Source organism: Silurus aristotelis (assembly GCF_946808225.1).
Source record: "Silurus aristotelis genome assembly, chromosome: 5".
In the NCBI taxonomy this organism is placed as follows: Eukaryota; Metazoa; Chordata; class Actinopteri; order Siluriformes; family Siluridae; genus Silurus; species Silurus aristotelis.
Genome location: NC_139578.1, coordinates 30,474,860 through 30,494,237, shown reverse-complemented (window position 1 = coordinate 30,494,237; position 19,378 = coordinate 30,474,860). Strand labels below are relative to the sequence as shown.

The 19,378-nt window shown below is 42.1% G+C and overlaps 1 protein-coding gene across 1 annotated transcript in view; it reads right to left on the bottom strand.

Annotated features, from left to right (window-relative positions):
- LOC310726650 (uncharacterized protein) overlaps window positions 1-19,378 on the bottom strand; it is a gene marked incomplete at its 3' end in the record, with an annotated part of 68,545 nt that overhangs the window by 32,660 nt on the left and 16,507 nt on the right. The window contains exons 2-9 of the mRNA XM_083542393.1: window positions 13,438-13,473; window positions 12,471-12,740; window positions 11,973-12,290; window positions 11,272-11,535; window positions 10,634-10,882; window positions 10,159-10,390; window positions 2,637-2,854; window positions 1,379-1,467 (exon numbers count right to left, since the gene is read on the bottom strand). Of these exons, the coding sequence (XP_083398519.1) occupies window positions 1,379-1,467; window positions 2,637-2,854; window positions 10,159-10,390; window positions 10,634-10,882; window positions 11,272-11,535; window positions 11,973-12,290; window positions 12,471-12,624 (1,524 nt within the window). The 5' untranslated portion in view covers window positions 12,625-12,740; window positions 13,438-13,473. The remainder of the gene's footprint in view (window positions 1-1,378; window positions 1,468-2,636; window positions 2,855-10,158; window positions 10,391-10,633; window positions 10,883-11,271; window positions 11,536-11,972; window positions 12,291-12,470; window positions 12,741-13,437; window positions 13,474-19,378) is intronic.

Here is a 19,378-nt window from a genome sequence, read left to right as displayed (position 1 = left end):
ACAAGACCTAGTATCGAAAACAATATATAATATTTCAGTTGCCTTTAATTTTTTTAAATGAATGTTAGGAATGTTAAGTGTTACAACCCACTCTAGGGTTAGGCCGCACAGAGTAACTAGCTCGGGATTCATTTAGAATGGATATCTTTATAAAATAACACAAGGTGGTGGTATATCGATGAGACAAGTGGAATTATTTACATGTATTCACACAACTGTACAATAGATCATTACACTGTAAAATAAAAAGTTGAGTTAACTTAAAAAATGTAGTAAATTTGCTGCAAAGCAATTTAGAGTTTACTCAACTTTCATGGTTAAAGTTATGCCAAATCATTGTAGAAAGTGGATTGAAACTGCTAGCATAAGTTAGGTATAACTTCCTCCGTAAGTTCATCTAACCTTCCTCAGTAGATACATCTAACTAGTCATCATAAGTTTGATTAAAGTTAAAAAGGGGGTTGAGTGAACTTTAAAAAACGAGTAGGGAGAAATACAGACCTGAAGTTCAGTAAACTCAAAAAAGCTTTGCAGCAAATTAACTAAATTTTTTAAGTTGGTTCAACTTAATTTTCTTCTTTTAATTTACAGCTTTAAATCTTAAAAATCTTTTAAAAAATTCTTTCACAAATTCCTGTTTGGCCTTTACTTTAAAAATCAAACACAGATATTGCAAACCATACTGTAAACACAATGAAAAAAGAAATTTTTTTAAAAAAAAATAATATTTATTTTAAGATTTTGCCAAGCGACATTTCCTGTCAACATGAACTGCAAAAATTGGATTCAGATAGTTTTTTTCTCTAGTCAAAATATAATAAATAATTCAAAATAAAAAATATATATAAAATTGAAATAAAATAAAAGGCAAAAAAGGCAATCTTGTAATGCCATTAAAGTGCTGGAGTAAAGTAAATTGTTCTCAAAGTGCCTGAATAATCTTAAAATGCTCCAGAAATAAACAAGCAGAGTTTTAACACATTCGTTAGAGCAATGAAGTATTAACTGTTATAAACAAAACTTGAAAGTCATTAAACCTTACATTAAAACTCGAAACTGACTTTGGCATATCTTGTACTGTAATACAGCTACTAAACAAACAGGAACAAATCAGTACTTGCACTTTTGATTAGCCATATGAACTTCAGCTACTTCAACTTTACCAATTTGTTTTGAATCACTGAACTCTTGAAGAGCACTGGGGGTCAAGGCAAATAAACACTTTCTAAATAGTTTCAAAAGTGTATTTTAGTTCTTTAGGATAGCTAATGTTTTTGATATCATAAATCAAGTCAAATAGGAGAGCAACAGCTGTAGGGACATCTTGCACATTATCCAGCACAACTTGCTCCTCTAAAACTACAGACAGACACCTTACATTTGGGTTTGAATGGATGGTGGCAACGTCATCTTTAATGACAGTTAAGACCCCCTTCTTCATCCCTTCTGTGTGAGTGTCTTCTGGGTCTGTGTTATCAGCATAAACACAGAATCAAAACCCATTTTTAATTGATTGAGTTCTGCTTGACCACAAAGAGATTTTTATATTGTTTAAGATAGGTCACTCAAAATCACACATGCCACAATTTTCCATTGTGTTTGCTTGAATATACACCATGTTGCCAAAAGTATTGGGACACCCCTTCTAATGAACAGGTTTGACTATAGTAATTTCCATAAGTACAAATCTTAATGTTTCAGCATATGATGAGATTCGATGGAATTGTATGCATCTAATTTTATAGCAACAGTTTGGACAGGACCCTTTTCTATTCTAAAATAGCAATGCCACTGTGTATGGAAAGGTTCAAAAAAGAAATTACTGATTCAGTCAGTGTGGAAGAAGTTGACTGGTCTGCAGAAAGCAAAGGCTTAATCCCAGATGAACACTTCTGGTGGGACTTATATGCAGACATTGAGCCACAAACTAATGACCAAACACTAAGGACTTCTACTTACACTATATGGACAAAAGTATTGGGACACACCCTTCATTAGAACAGAAAAAGGCAATTCCAAAACTGTGGCAACAAAGAGAAAAATATAATTAATGTATTTACAAATTGTATTTCCATCTCTGTTGCAACAGTTTTGGAAGTGTCTAAAATGACTACCCATATGTACAAGTCAATGGTGTTTGGTTTGAGTTTTTGGCTCGAGGTCTACATCTAAAGTGACATCAAAGGTGTTCAGATGGGATTAGGACTTGGCTTCATGCAGACCAGTCAAGTTCTTCCACACTGAATAAATCAATAATTTCCTTTTGAACCTTGCCTTATACACAGAGGCATTTTCATGTTAGAATAGAAAAGGGGGTGTCCCACTACTTTCGGCAATATAGTGTAACACTTAATTTGTGGTGTCAGACTCATTACTGATAAGTATTCAACTAGGATTATTCAATAAATAAATTTTTGCCAACACTTTGCCTACGCCATTCTACTCTTTTCCCTGCCGTTTGGCTTATAGAACAGTTATCAGATTAGTTTCGGACACCAGACAAAACTGTTTTCTCTTTACATAAAAATAAAAAATAAGAAACTCTGCTTCCCAGCTGAAATTGCAGCCACCAACCTGCGACCAGACCTTGTTCTGTGGTCAGCCTCGCTCAAGCTTGTCTACATCATCGAGCTCACCGTGCCCTGGGAAGGTGCAGTAGAGGAGGCCAATGAATGGAAAAGGCTGAGGTACGCTGAACTTGCAGCCGAGGCACAACAACAAGGCTGGAATGTAAAGGTACGCCCAGTGGAGGTAGGTTGCAGAGGGTTCGTAGCCACCACAACATCCAGGCAACTCAGTGAGATGGGAGTACGAGAAAAGGCCTACCAGCAGGCGGTCAAAGACCTCTCTGCGGCTGCGGAAAAGGGAAGCCAGTGGCTGTGCGTGAAGAGAAAAGACTCTGCCTGGGTCTTTAAGGGAGTTGATGGCACCTAGGGACTGAACCTGGGACGCTGGGATTCACTGCTGAACCCTCTGGAGGTGTCGTGGGCCTTTCAGCGAAACACCCAGGAAGGAGGTTGCCCACTTGACAACCCAAGGGTGCCATCACTCAGTGGACCATCCCATAGAGTCTCAGCGGTGCCTCAGTATACTGAGTTACGAGAAGGAGCAACCTGAGTTACGAGAAGGAGCAACCTCAGGAAAAGGAAGGACTGAGGAGTAGTGTGGTAGAGGGCGCCATCACTGAATTGACCATCCCACAGAGTCTCATCAGTGCCTCAAGTATGCAATAAGGGATATCAACATCAAGTCCTACACAACAGATCTGACAGGATCTGGATAGTACCTCTGGTATGTGCAGTAATACATTCCATCTAAATTTACATTAATTGTTTAAAACACAACATAAATATTACATACAAAAAATGAGAATATACAATAAATCACATTCAAAGCAAAATAATAATGCCAAGTTACATTGAACTAGTTAAATGGTGCTACGAAGAGCTATGCTAAAAAACATGTGTGTGTGTGTGTGTGTGTTAATATCAACACAGAATGGTGCAAAAACTCTGTGCTTGTCTCACGCTACTGCTTATCACTAGTGGAGTTCGTGACTGTAAGATGCAGACCATTTTATTTACCACGGGAATTCACCACTGTCTTCACTATCGGAGTGTACATTCCCCCAGCGCTAATGCTGAGGAGGCCCTGTGTGAACTCTACGGTGCTATTAGTGCCCTGCATAATGCTTACCCTGACGAATTGTTTATTAGCACTGGAGATTTCAACCATGTGAATCTCAAGACTGTGTTTCCTAAACTCTATCAGCATGTGGACTTTGCAACGAGAGGAGCGAACACGCTGAATCTTGTTTACACAAACATTTCCAGTGTGTATCGTGGGGATCCCCGCCACCATCTCAGCCCCATGATAATTCCAGCATACAGACCGCTCGTCAGACACTCTAAACCGGTTCTGAAACAGGTGAAGACCCTGGCCAGCAGGAGCCACTTCTGCTCTTCAAGACTCAAGATTCTATCAAATTGATGGAGTACACATCATCAGTGACCAGCTACATCAGCAAGTGCATTGATGACGTAACCATCTCCAAGACCATCACTACACGCTCCAACCAAAAGCTGTGAATGACTGCAAAAGTGCGTACGCTGCTGAAACAAAAAGACTCTGCCTTAAGAGCAGGGGACAACACAGCCTTGGGAACAGCAAGGGCCAAACTGTCCCATGCCATCAGAGAGGTGAAGCGTGCACACGCAAAGAAAATCCATGACCACTTCCAGGACAGCGGAGACACTCAGCGCATTTGGCGATCCAGGTGATAACGAGCTACAAGACAACATCACCTGCTTGTGACCGTGATGCCTCCCTCCCAGACTTGCCGAATGACTTCTACCCCTGGTTTAAGGTAGAGAACAACATGAAGGTGAGGAAGACCACCCCTCCTCCCAGTGACCAGGTGCTCTGTCTAACCACAGCAGAGGTAAAAAAAATTTGCAGAGTTAACCCATGAACGTCTGCTGGACCAGACAACATTCCCGGCAGAGTGCTCAAGGAATGTGCGCAACAGCCAGAGGATGTCTTTATAGACAGCTTCAACATCTCCTTGAGCAGCAAGGTTGGTCCTACGTGCCTCAAGACGACCATCGTTCCCATGCTGAAGAAGTCTACAGTCTCCTGCCTCAATGACTATTGTCGCATCGCGCTCACACCGATCATGATGAAGTGCTTCGAGAGGCTCGTCATGAGGCACATTAAGACCAAGCTTCCACACACTGAGCCCTGGGGCCCCTAAGGGCTGCGTGCTCAGCCCACTGCTGTTCACTCTGCTGACTCACAACTGTGTAGCAATGCACAGCTCGAACCACATTGTCAAGTTTGCTAATGACATGACAATGGTGGGTCTCATCAGCAAGAACGACGAGTCAGCTTACTCTTATTACTTATTCTAAGGAAACTAGTCAGGCTTTGTCACAGCATTTACTTTTCTATAATCTGTACAGAAATGAAAGGAATGATTAGCTTTTGGTACCAACAGACAAGGGGAGCACCATAGGCTCACACTCGGAACAGCTAATCCATTTTGTAATAAACAATCTGTTTCTAATCGGTTCCCTTTGAGGAACTCGAGCTGCATCGCAACGCTTTGGGAATGCGACCGCATTGTCCATGCTCCGAAATGATGTATGCATTCAGTCAAAATTGGAGGCAGACTGTCACCAACAGGGTGACGTCATGAATAGGAAGTATAAATGCACATGGAGTGAAGCCGGCACCAGCTTCTGTTTCACAAAGCGCTCTGTGTGAAAATTTAATGTTATGTTTGTCTTTTTAATAAAAAAAAGGCAACGAAAAAAAAACGAGCACACTTTTTGGCTGTGTGTCCCTTTGTGTGGATTGTTAGGGAGCGGAGCACTTGCTCTCGAGGGAGCCAACTCCCAGCATTGGTGGGTATAGCATACTCCTCGACCACACACTATGTGGTGCTACAGGCAAACCAAATCAACCTGCTGCGAGAGTTCGATGTGGGAGACATCTTTGGCGGCCAGATGCAAGAGCTCCGCCGTTTAGCAGATGGCCCTGTGAGCCACTAAAGAGACCAATAAGGCCATTGGCCAGTCCATGGCCACCTTAACAGCCACAGAATTACATCTGTGGCTCACCCCATCAAACATTTCTGACAGGGACAAAGCCATGCTGCGGGACGCCCCACACTCGCCCTCAGGCCTTTTAGCGACTCCATTCAAGGGGTTTCAGGAAGCAAATAAACAATCGGCATTATTTCAGTGGTACCTCCCATACTGCTCTCATGGGGCTGCTGAGCAGGCGTAGCCCCAACCACAACCCAGCACCTCCCACCGGGAAGTGCAGAGAGAGGGATCCCACGTGACGCTCTGTTCCTACGCCTGGTGAGGTGACAGACCTGAGGACTCTCATATTTAATTAAAGGGTTTCAACTAAGAGGTGGTGAGAGGCTCTAGGCGTACCAGAGGTCAGTCTTGAGAGCCCTGGGTCAGCCTGGGAAGCCCAGTCAGAGGTGTCTCGATGGGTCCTGCACACTGTAGAGCGAGGCTATATGATTCAGTTCGGGTCTCTTCCGCCCCGGTTCAACAGGGTTTGTCCCACTCTGTTGGGAATCGATCAGGCTCAGGTCATGTCCAAGCATTTCCTAATTAAGCGTATTAGTATAAAAAACAGAATACAATGGTTAAGTTGATGGGGTTTTTTTTAATGAGTGTCAGTAATATACAATGAATAAAACTACAGGATCCAGTGATCCACTTTTAGAAAGAAATAAAAAAATTTTATATAATTAAATTGTTTGGTTTAATGTAAAACATTTAGTGAACCTAAAAAATAAGTACAACACATGATTATATATAAAATATATATAATTAAAAAGGTAAAGAAGTTGTTAAGAATAAACGTGTACTTCGGGTAGTTTATTCAAACCATGTGAAATTCAGTGAATGGAAAATTATGCATTTATTTTATAAAAACACACCAACCTCAAACCTTCTTACACAGCTACAATTAAAAGTTCACAAAGCTGCAAAAAAAAGTAAATAAAACACACCTAAAGTCTGATCTCATCTATGCACACCAAAATTATCAGTGTGACATGAAATGTATTACGGTTGCAATGTGCAAGTTTATATAAGGTTTTAAGTTTAGAAGCAAAGCACAATCCTCACACGCTGCCTCAAAATATTAGCTTTTTGTAGCTTTGCTTTATAGCAATAAATCTGTATTATCAAACAATCATAACAATAAATATAAAATGTTTTTTTTTTTTTTTTTTTATGGCATCGCATCCTCTTCTTATACATGAAATTTGCTCACTCCTCCAGAACAGCAGTTTCGATTCTCTTCTCATGAGTTTGAGCTGGTGAGGAAAAGAATGGAGGCATTTTTATTGCAAGTTCCCTCAAGATGATTATACCAGTAAAACAACCAACGGCATTTGATAGGAAGGGCATCCAGCGTAAAACATGTGCCAAATCAAATATGCGGATCACAAATGAGAATTTCATACCGGATCGGTCGAGGCCCGGGTTAACAACGACCGCCACAGGTATCGTTAGCCGACAGGGTACCGGTGGAAATTGGGCTACTGTTGGCCGAAGGAGGAGAAGGAGAGGAGGAAGACGTCTACAGAGACAGCAGGAAAAAGAGCAGTGTAGGAGAGTAGAGGTTCGGGTTGGTACTTTAATGTTGGTACTTTGACGGGTAAAGGGAGAGAGGTAGCTGATATGATGGAGAGGAGAAAGGTAGATATGCTGTGTGTTCAGGAGACCAAGTGGAAAGGGACTAAGGCCAGGAACATTGGAGGTGGGTTTAAACTGTTTTATCATGGTGTGGATGGGAAGAGAAATGGTGTAAGGGTGATTCTGAAGGAAGAGTACAGTAAGAGTGTAGTGGAGGTGAAGAGAGTTTCTGATAGGGTGATGATCGTGAAGGTGGAAGTTAAAGGGATGATGATAAATGTGATCAGTGCCTATGCTCCACAAGTTGGCTGTGAGATGGAGGAAAAGGAAAGATTCTGGAGTGAATTAGATGAAGTGGTAAATGGTGTACCTAGGAAAGAACGATTGGTGATTGGGGCAGACTTTAATGGGCATGTAGGTGAAGGGAACAGAGGTGATGAGGAGGTGATGGGTAGGTATGGTTTTAAGGAGAGGAATGTGGAAGGGCAGATGGTGGTAGATTTTGCTAAAAGAATGGAAATGGCAGTGGTGAACACTTATTTTAAGAAGAAGGAGGATCATAGGGTGACGTATAAGAGTGGAGGAAGGTGCACAGGTGGATTATGTTCTGTGTAGGAGATGCAACCTGAAGGAGATTGGAGACTGTAAGGTGTTGGCGGGGGACAGTGTAGCTAGACAGCATCGGATGGTGGTCTTTAGGATGGTTTTGGAGGCGAAGAAGAAGAGGAGGAATGTAAGGATTGAAAGAAGAATAAGATGGTGGAAACTGAAGGAGGAAAAGTGTAGTGTGAGGTTCAGGGAAGAGGTCAGACAGGGGCTTGGTGGTGGTGAAGAGGTGCCGGATGATTGGGCAACTACTGCAGGAGTGATGAGGAAGGCAGCTAGAAAAGTACTTGGTGTGGAAATAGAAAGCAAGACAAGGAGACGTGGTGGTGGAATGAGGAAGTGCAGGAGAGCATTAGGGGAAAGAGGTTGGCAAAACAGAAGTGGGATCGACAGAGTGATGAGAAAAGTAGGCAGGAGTACAAGGAGATGCGGCAGCAGGTAAAAAGGGATGTGGCGAAAGCCAAGGAAAAGGCATATGAGGAGCTGTAAAAGAGGTTGGACACTAATAAAGGAGAAAAGGATTTATACCGATTGGCCAGACAGAGGGACCGAGCTGGGAAGGATGTACTGCAAGTTAGAGCAATAAAGGATGGAGAGGGAAATGTGTTGACTAGTGAGGAGAGTGTGTTGAGAAGATGGAGGGAGTATTTTGAGCAGCTGATGAATGAGTAAAATCAGAGAGAGAGAAGGTTGGAGGATGTGGAGTTGGTGAAGCAGGATGTAGATAGGATTAGTAAGGAGGAAGTGAGAGCAGCGATTAAGAGGATGAAGAATGGAAAGTCGGTTGGACCAGATGACATACCGGTAGAAGCGTGGAGATGTTTAGGAGAGATGGCAGTGGAGTTTTTAACCAGATTGTTTAACAGGATTCTGGAAGGGGAGAGGATGCCTGAGGAATGGAGAAGGATTGCTGGTACCGATCTTTAAGCATAAGGGAGATGTGCAGACATGCAGTAACTACAGGGGAATTAAGTTGATCAGTCACACCATAAAGTTATGGGAAAGAATAGTGGAATTCAGGCTGAGAGAAGAGGTGACCATCTGTGAGCAACAGTATGGTTTCATGCCGAGGAAGAGCACCACAGATGCCTTATTTGCTTTAAGGATGTTGATGGAGAAGTATAGAGAAGGACAGAAGGAATTGCATTGTGTATTTGTGGATTTAGAGAAAGCGTACGACAGGGTGCCAAGAGAGGAGTTGTGGTATTGTATGAGGAAGTCAGGTGTGTCAGAGAAGTATGTGAGGGTGGTGCAGGACATGTATGAGTACAGTGTGACGGCAGTGAAGTGTGCAGTAGGTACGACAGACTGGTTCAGGGTGAAGGTTGGACTGCATCAAGGATCGGCCCTGAGCCCTTTCCTGTTTGCAGTGGTGATGGACAGGTTGACAGACGTGGTCAGACAGGAGTCTCCCTGGACTATGATGTTTGCAGACGATATTGTGATTTGTGGTGAGAGTAGAGAGCAGGTTGAGAAGAGCCTGGAGAGGTGGAGATATGCGCTGGAGAGAAGGGGAATGAAAGTCAGTAGGAGTAAGACAGAGTACATGTGTGTGAATGAGAGGGAGAGCAGTGGAGTGATGCGGTTGCAGGGAGAAAAGGTGGAGAAGGTGGAGGAGTTCAGGTACCTGGGGTCAACAGTGCAAAGTAATGGAGAGTGTGTTAGAGAAGTAAAGAAAAGAGTGCAGGCAGGGTGGAGTGGGTGGAGAAGAGTGACAGGAGTGATATGTGATAGTAGGGTATCTGCAAGAATGAAAGGGAAACTTTATAGGACTGTGGTGAGACCTGCGATGTTGTATGGATTAGAGACAGTGGCATTGAGTAAAAGACAGGAGGTGGAGCTGGAGGTAGCAGAGCTGAAGATGTTAAGGTTTTCGTTGGGAGTGACGAGGATGGACAAGATTAGAAATGAGTTTATTAGAGGGACAGCACATGTAGGATGTTTTGGTGACAAGTTGAGGGAGGCGAGATTGAGATGGTTTGGACATTTGCAGAGAAGTGACATGAATTATATTGGTAGAAAAATGCTGAAGATGGAGCCACCAGGTAAGGGGAAAAGAGGAAGGCCAAGGAGGAGGTTCATGGATGTGGTGAGGGAAGACATGCAGGTAGTTGGTGTGAAAGAGGCAGATGTAGAGGACAGGGTGGTATGGAGTCGGATGATCCGCTGTGGCGACCCCTAATGGGAGCAGCCGAAAGAAGAAGAAGAAGAAGAAGAAGTTGATGTCCCAGCAGCTACAGCTCCAAAAGCTATCCCTTCTCCCAGTTACAATCAGATACAGTATAGTTATTATTATTACAGTACATTTTAAATAGAAATAATATAACCAGATGTGTACATTTTCTTAGATGTGTGAAGTAACATTCAATTTACATTTAAACCCAACTAAAATAAAATGGTCAAATTATTTATGTTTCTTCTAAGTTGACGTTTTGTTCTTGCAATAATAACGTTAGTTTGCTCCTTATGTGTAATGTTGTGAGGTACTGAAGAGTTCCTACCTCGAGCTCTGTAATATTTGACCAGCAGAATGATGGTGATCAGCAGATACGGAGAGGCCGTCACTACACTACTGATCAGCATGAGCACTGAGAATGGAACTTCTACATGTGATGGACCTGACAAAGAATACAACAAAAATTACAAAAACAATTTATTCATCAACTGTTTGTATTTTTAGATCAAACTGATATACAAATAAAATCATTTTCATTTAGACACAAACACACGTGAACACAATACATATTTTACAAAGACTTGTAGAAACTAAGCACTATAGCTTCACATTGCATTATATAGAGATACTCAACATGATGAGTTAAACTCAATAAGTCACAATTGTATATAAATAAATGTCTCACGTCTGACTGAGACCCAGCTATTCATTGAATTTCCTCTCTCTGGGTATTCACAGCGGTAAAAACCTTCATCTGACTTTGAGACTTCATGGATAATCATCTCTCCTGTAGTCTGGTTCTGGACGACTGATCCACCTTTATAAAAAACTGATCGGAGATTTGAGGAATTTGTGTTGCGAATTAAACAGCGTAGACTCAGAGGATGTCCCTCAGGCACAGAATGGACAGGACTCTCCAGGATCACATCACCATCTAGAAGAGAGAATTTGCAGACTGTGTAGTTTCAATGTGAAAATCATCAGTTTGTTTGTGTTCTGTGCTGTTAAACTTCATGAAAACACTTTTAATGAGGAATAATATTTGAGCTGTGTTACATCCTCATTCAGCAGTTTATTTGTTCTACCAAAACTGATTCAGCTCAGGAGTGAAATGTAACTGTTCCAGTCTCTTGCTATTTTCAGGAAACATTACAATTACAAAACTTTCAGAACAGAGAAACAGAGTTTTTATAAGAGAGAAAAACCAGTTAAGTGCGTTTTGTCAAACAGTTCTCCCAGTTAGAAACCCAGAGTTCTGAATATTCAGTAATTAAACCTTTCCCTGTTTTCCTTTAACAATAATCAAAGAACATAAAGACTCACCATGAACTGTGATGTTGACAGGATTACTGTTTTCCCCAGTTTCTGACTCACACCAGTAAACTCCAGTGTCTGATATGGAGAGGAATCTGATGTTAAATGTAGACCCTTGTGAAAAATATGACAGTTTCATTTTTTGCATGTATCGTCTCACTGTCCATCTTTTTGAAGAGTGACTCTGGTCCTCACAGCTCAGTGAGAGAGAGTGATTAGTAAAGTGTTGAGATCTGTTGGGACTGATGATCAGAGACACTGGAGGAGATTCACCTTAAACACAGAATATTATAATTAAATTTAATTCAATTCATTTTTATTTGTATAGCACTTTTAAAAAATGAACATTGTCTCAAAGCAGCTTTAAACAGATAATGTGGTGATTGAAAGTGAATATGTTTTTTATAATAAATATAAAATAATTCATATGCAATATTAGAATTGTGTTTTCATGGCATAAATTGCAGTGAACACATTTACACCATGTTTTATTAAACAGTGCTATTTGTATAAGAATAATCCTCTACCACTGCTCAGGGCTTTTACAACTGCTTTTAACATTCATCACTCAGGAGGGTGAATATAAAGATATTTACACTAAACATTAACACAGCTCAGATTCTTTATTTACAGTATTAATGTTGAGGATTTCTTTTTATTCATGCATCTACATTTAACACTCCCACACCAGTGTTGTTATGTGACCTTACCAGTGATCCATAGTGGCTTGGGATTGCTGTACTTTGTGGAAAATGCTGTGTTTCCTCTCTTTCCTCTGCACCTATAAAGTCCTGTGTGATTTAGAACAACATGACTAAGAGTGTAGGAGCCTCCAGATCCTCTGTTGCTGTCTGAGCGGAGCAGCAGCTTGTACTTGATGTGACTGTCCTTGATTTTACATGGAGCAACTTTGTGAAAGCTGTATGTCCAGTCTGAAAAGGAATCTTTAACCTCACAGCTTAGAGTCACTGAGTCTCCTTCAGTCAGCCAGTTCTTTGAAGATACACTCAGTACTGGCACTGGTTTCTCTGTTACACAGGAAATACAAGATACAATTATATATACATAATAATTACATTACAGTTTTACTTATAAAAATATATAACAGCCTTTCAATGTTGTGGTAAAAGAATAAAAAAAAAAATGCTTATGTTCACAAATAATGTTCTAATGACCTGGTAAACATCCCGGTGTTACCACAGACTCACCTGATACATTCAGTGTAACAGCATCACTGAGCTCTAAATGCTGAGAGTCATTTTTTGTTCCTCTGCAGGTGTAGTTACCAGTGAAAGTGTTTTTAACAGAGTTGATATGGATCTCTGGCGTTGTGCTGTTTGAATAGACTTTATTATTCTTCATCCAGATGTATCTCCACTCAGTGTCTCCTCCTCCCTGAATGTCACATTTGAGTGTAACATTTTCTCCTTTGTACACTTGTTAATCAGGTTGAATGGACAACACAGCTTTCTGTGTCCCTACGATTAATCAATATATTAATTAATATCAATAAATACAAAAAGTTGACTATTTATTCAGGTAAGGACGGAGGTTTCTGCCCTACAGTTATAGAACATCCTTTCAGTTAGTGTTCAGAATTCAGAGACAGTCTCAGTATTTAAGTTTAAGCAGAAAGCCATGTGGCCTTACTGGAGTCCCCATTTGTAATATTAACCATTTCTGGCTTTCAAAACTGCCTGCTGCATTCTGATGACCCACTTGAAGTTGCCTTCACCTGAAAATCATTTGCAGCTGTTTTTTGGACAACCTAAATACTGTACATGCTATGAAGGTTTTAGTTCATATAGTATCATTAAATCTCAGACTTTCAAGTTTAAACAGTTAAATTCATTAATCAAACTCACTACAGGGTGCCATTAGTCATGTTTTTAACGCTCTCTATTGTATGCTGTTAGAACAGTAATGATTTCTAGTAACACAATTCTGTGTGAATGAATCTGGTTTCTCATTGCAACAGAGTGTTAGAATCCAATTTCAGTTTAAACTGAATGGGATTAACAGATATACAAGAAATATCCTGAAAGCAACTGAAAATGACCATTCTGCATAGTAATGTGCAAATATATTCCTGCTCAGCTCCAATCTAAATCAGAGACATACACAACAAATAAATGTAAAGCATAACTACAATAAATATTATATGACCATAATTACCTTCAGCATGGAGCATTGTTATGTGTACATTCAGCACTGAAACAGAAACAGAGAACATGATAGAACCAGAGAACATGGTCAAGATTCATTGTATGAATAAAAGCAGCAAATATTTGAGAAAACTGAACACGTGTAAAGAAAACAATATACTGAACTGTATTATTATGAGAAATTGAAACCATCAAACCTTTTGAAAACTATCAAGAACTAAAATAAATTGGGCAAAACAATACAAGAACAGAATGTCTTTCCAAAATTTCTGTATAATTCCCCAATATTCCCAAAAACTTTTTAGGCAGCAGGGGCTCAGAAACACCTCCAGAAATCAAGGTCTTTGAACACGTTTGCTGTACAATCCACAAATGCAGGTTAAATCTTTAAGAAGTTATATGTGAACATGTTTCAGAAATGCTGCCATCTCCTCTAAATAGCTTATTTATTAAATAGAGTAAGACAAAATTGAGGAAGCGAAAAACTGTTCTGTGGTCAAAAAATAAATCTACATTTGAAATTCTTTTTGGCCACCATGAAAGCCATACTCATTTCCAGACTAAAGAGGACAGGAATCAGTTTAAATGCCTGCATTTCTGATGTTATAAGGTGCACATTAGAGCATATGGAATGGGCAGCATACACATCTGGGACGACACCATAATGCCATCTAGATGGCATCTTTCTTCAGGGAAGGCCTTGCATATTTGAACAAGACAATGCTAAACTGCATACTGCATCTTTAGCAATAGCATGGCCTCATAGTAGAAGAGTCTGGGTAACCCAGCCATTAGGGGGGCACAAGCCAGTGCACTCTTAGTGCCGGTCCCAAGCCCGGGTAAATGGGGAGGGTTGCGTTAGGAAGGGCATCCAGCGTAAAACATGTGCCAAATCAAATATGCGGATCACAAATGAGAATTTCATACCGGATCGGTCGAGGCCCGGGTTAACAACGACCGCCACAGGTATCGTTAGCCGACAGGGTACCGGTGGAAATTGGGCTACTGTTGGCCAAAGGAGGAGAAGGAGAGAAGGAAGACGTCTACAGAGACGGCAGGAAAAGGAGCAGTGTAGGAGAGTAGAGGTTCGGGTTGGTACTTTAAATGTTGGTACTATGACGGGTAAAGGGAGAGAGGTAGCTGATATGATGAAGAGGAGAAAGGTAGATATGATGTGTGTTCAGGAGACCAAGTGGAAAGGGAGTAAGGCCAGGAACATTGGAGGTGGGTTTAAACTGTTTTATCATGGTGTGGATGGAAAGAGAAATGGTGTAGTGGTGATTCTGAAGGAAGAGTACAGTAAGAGTGTAGTGGAGGTGAAGAGAGTTTCTGATAGGGTGATGATCGTGAAGGTGGAGGTTGAAGGGATGATGATAAATGTCATCAGTGCCTATGCTCCACAAGTTGGCTGTGAGATGGAGGAGAAGGAAAGATTCTGGAGTGAATTAGATGAAGTGGTAGATGGTGTACCTAGAAAAGAACGATTGGTGATTGGGGCAGACTTTAATAGGCATGTAGGTGAAGGGAACAGAGGTGATGAGGAAGTGATGGGTAGGTATGGTTTTAAGGAGAGGAATGTGGAAGGGCAGATGGTGGTAGATTTTGCTTAAAGGATGGAAATGGCGGTGGTGAACACGTATTTTAAGAAGGAGGATCATAGGGTGACGTATAAGAGTGGAGGAAGGTGCACACAGGTGGATTATGTTCTGTGTAGGAGATGCAACCTGAAGGAGATTGGAGACTGTAAGGTGTTGGGGGGGGACAGTGTAGCTAGACAGCATCAGATGGTGGTCTGTAGGATGGTTTTGGAGGCGAAGAAGAAGAGGAGGAAAGTAAGGATTGAAAGAAGAATAAGATGATGGAAACTGAAGGAGGAAGAGTGTAGTGTGAGGTTCAGGGAAGAGGACAGACAGGGTCTTGGTGGTGGTGAAGAGGTGCCGGATGATTGGGCAACTACTGCAGGAGTGATGAGGGAGGCAGCTAGAAAAGTACTTGGTGTGACATCTGGAAATAGAAAGCAAGACAAGGAGATGTGGTGGTGGAATGAGGAAGTGCAGGAGAGCATTAGGGGAAAGAGGTTGGCAAAACAGAAGTGGGATCGACAGAGTGATGAGAAAAGTAGGCAGGAGTACAAGGAGATGCGGCAGCAGGTAAAAAGGGATGTGGCGAAAGCCAAGGAAAAGGCATATGAGGAGCTGTATGAGAGGTTGGACACTAAGGAAGGAGAAAAGGATTTATACCGATTGGCCAGGCAGAGGGACCGAGCTGGGAAGGATGTACTGCAAGTTAGAGCAATAAAGGATGGAGAGGGAAATGTGTTGACTAATGAGGAGAGTGTGTTGAGAAGATGGAGGGAGTATTTTGAGCAGCTGATGAATGAGGAAAATCAGAGAGAGAGAAGGTTGGAGGATGTGGAGTTGGTGAAGCAGGATGTAGATAGGATTAGTAAGGAGGAAGTGAGAGCAGCGATTAAGAGGATGAAGAATGGAAAGTCGGTTGGACCAGATGACATACCGGTAGAAGCGTGGAGATGTTTAGGAGAGATGGCAGTGGAGTTTTTAACCAGATTGTTTAACAGGATTCTGGAAGGGGAGAGGATGCCTGAGGAATGGAGAAGGAGTGTGCTGGTACCGATCTTTAAGCATAAGGGAGATGTGCAGACCTGCAGTAACTACAGAGGAATTAAGTTGATCAGTCACACCATGAAGTTATGGGAAAGAGTAGTGGAAGCCAGGCTGAGAGATGAGGTGACCATCTGTGAGCAACAGTATGGTTTCATGCCGAGGAAGAGCACCACAGATGCCTTATTTGCTTTGAGGATGTTGATGGAGAAGTATAGAGAAGGACAGAAGGAGCTGCATTGTGTATTTGTGGATTTAGAGAAAGCGTACGACAGGGTGCCGAGAGAGGAGTTGTGGTATTGTATGAGGAAGTCAGGTGTGTCAGAGAAGTATGTGAGGGTGGTGCAGGACATGTATGAGGACAGTGTGACGGCAGTGAAATGTGCAGTAGGTATGACAGACTAGTTCAGGGTGAAGGTTGGACTGCATCAAGGATCGGCCCTGAGCCCTTTCCTGTTTGCAGTGGTGATGGACAGGTTGACGGACGAGGTCAGACAGGAGTCTCCCTGGACTATGATGTTTACAGATGATATTGTGATTTGTGGTGAGAGTAGAGAGCAGGTTGAGAAGAGCCTGGAGAGGTGGAGATATGCGCTTGAGAGAAGGGGAATGAAAGTCAGTAGGAGTAAGACAGAGTACATGTGTGTGAATGAGAGGGAGGGCAGTGGAGTGATGCGGTTGCAGGGAGAAGAGGTGGAGGAGTTCAGGTACCTGGGGTCAACAGTGCAAAGTAATGGAGAGTGTGTTAGAGAAGTAAAGAAAAGAGTGCAGGCAGGGTGGAGTGGGTGGAGAAGAGTGACAGGAGTGATTTGTGATAGTAGGGTATCTGCAAGAATGAAAGGGAAAGTTTATAGGACTGTGGTGAGACCTGCGATGTTGTATGGATTAGAGACAGTGGCATTGAGTAGAAGACAGTAGGTGGAGCTGAAGGTAGCAGAGCTAAAGATGTTAAGGTTTTCGTTGGGAGTGACGAGGATGGACAAGATTAGAAATGAGTTTATTAGAGGGACAGCACATGTAAGATGTTTTGGTGACAAGGTGAGGGAGGCGAGATTGAGATGGTTTGGACATGTGCAGAGAAGGGACATGAATTATATTGGTAGAAAAATGCTGAAGATGGAGCCACCAGGTAGGAGGAAAAGAGGAAGGCCAAGGAGGAGGTTCATGGATGTGGTGAGGGAAGACATGCAGGTAGTTGGTGTGAAAGAGGCAGATGTAGAGGACAGGGTGGTATGGAGACGGATGATCCGCTGTGGCAACCCCTAATGGGAGCAGCCGAAAGAAGAAGAAGAAGATAGTAGAAGAGTCTGGGTGCTGAACTGACCTACATGCAGTAGAGACATTTTAAACACATGTTGGTGTGGCATCATGAAACCAAAAAAATTACAAAGAAAACCCAGGACTGTTGAGCAGGTAGAATCATGCATCAGACACAAATGGGACAACATTCTTTTCCCACAACTCCAGAAAATGGTCTCCTGAGTTTCCTAAGAGGGGATGCTAAACAGTGGTAAACATAATGCTACCTTAAACTTATTAAGGTGTTGGGTCCATCAAATTAAAAATTTCCTTATTTCTCTTTAAAATTTTACATTTTCTCACTTTAAACATTTGATATGTTTTCAATGCTCTATTGTGAATAAAAAGGTTTATGAGATTTACAAACCGTTGCATTCTGTTTACTTTACATTTTACACAGTGTCCAAAGTAATTTGAGATCAAGGTTATATAACAAATATATTTAATTCTTATGTCATGGGGTGACAATAATTGCTTTTTTGCTCATATATACTGAGGGTGGCAATATTAGTGAAGCGAGCTGTATATAAGCTTTAAATCTCGGCGTTTTCAAACAAACTTTACTATCTATTTATCCATTTTTTCTCTTTTAATAATCTTAAATTGTTTTTGTCTTCCTGACTTGTGCCTGTAGTCAGTTAACTCGACTATCACTAGTGTTGTCTATATTCATTGCCTTTCACTCTATCATATCTCTGTATCTTAACTCTGTTCGTGATTATAAGCACTATGCCGGCTGTGTGTATACCTTCGAGCACAGGTGAGAACTCGTTCGAGTTGCAAACGGTGGAGTTGGAGTGGAAGCTTTGGAGAAACAAATTCGCAAGCTGCATGCAAAGCATGCCCAGCTGCGAGAGCGGAAAGCGGCGCTGGGAACGCGGACGCGCACTCCTCCCAGGTAAATTCCCGGGTTGAATCTAACGCTCCCAGCACCTCAACTCCGCGTGCTTTCCTTCCCAGTCCCAGCGCACCTACAGCGCGGCCCGCCCAGGTATCGTTCACTCCGGCACCGGTGCACCACGGACCTTGGATGCGGCAGCAGCGGAAGCCGGGAGCCAAGCCCCGGTCGAGGACGTCTCCCCCGCCACCACCGGCCTTCGATATCTCGACCGAGAACCGCTTCACCCCTCTCCACGAGACGGAACGCGATACCTTGATTCTAGGAGATTCCATCGTCCGGCATGTCCGCGCTACCGGAGCTAAAGGTAAGGTGCACACTCGCTGTTTTCCTGGTGCTCGTGTTCTCGATGTCTCTGCGCAGGTACTTGCGATCCTGAATGAGAACTTTGGAGCGGTTGTTCTCCATGCTGGAATGAACAGCACCAGGCTGAGGCAAACAGAGATCTTAAACAGGGACTTCAGGATCCTGGTGGAGACGGTACGCAGCACATCGCCCACAACGAGGATCATTGTGTCCGAACCTCTTCCCACTTACCAGCAAGGGGCTGAGAAGTTTAGTAGACTTTTAGCACTAAATGAATGGTTACAGTCATGGTGTCGAGAGCACAAACTTCTCTTTGTTAATAACTGGAACTGTTTCTGGGAGCGTCCTAGGTTCTTCCGCCCTGATGGCCTGCACCCCAGCAGAGTTGGAGCAGCAGTGCTATCAGATAACATCTCTAGGATACTTCACACCATCTGACTGGTAAGACATCAGGAAATCTTCAACTATGAGAACACGCATACAACAGACCAAATAGTTACAAGTGAGCACACAGCCCAGTTTATAGAAACCATATCTATCCCTCGTGTAGTAAAACCAAGAATTAATTACACAAGATCCAGAAATAATCTTATTACAGTTAAAACTGAAAAATGCCAGATAAGCAAACACCAAAAAGTTCTAAAGTTTGGTCTTTTAAACATTAGATCACTTGCACCCAAAGCACTGATTGTAAACGAGATGATCACAGATAACAATCTCGATGCACTCTGTCTCACTGAGACCTGGATTAAACCAGGTGATTATATGTGTCTAAACGAGTCTACACCGTCAGGATATGATTATAAGCATGAGCCCCATCACACTGG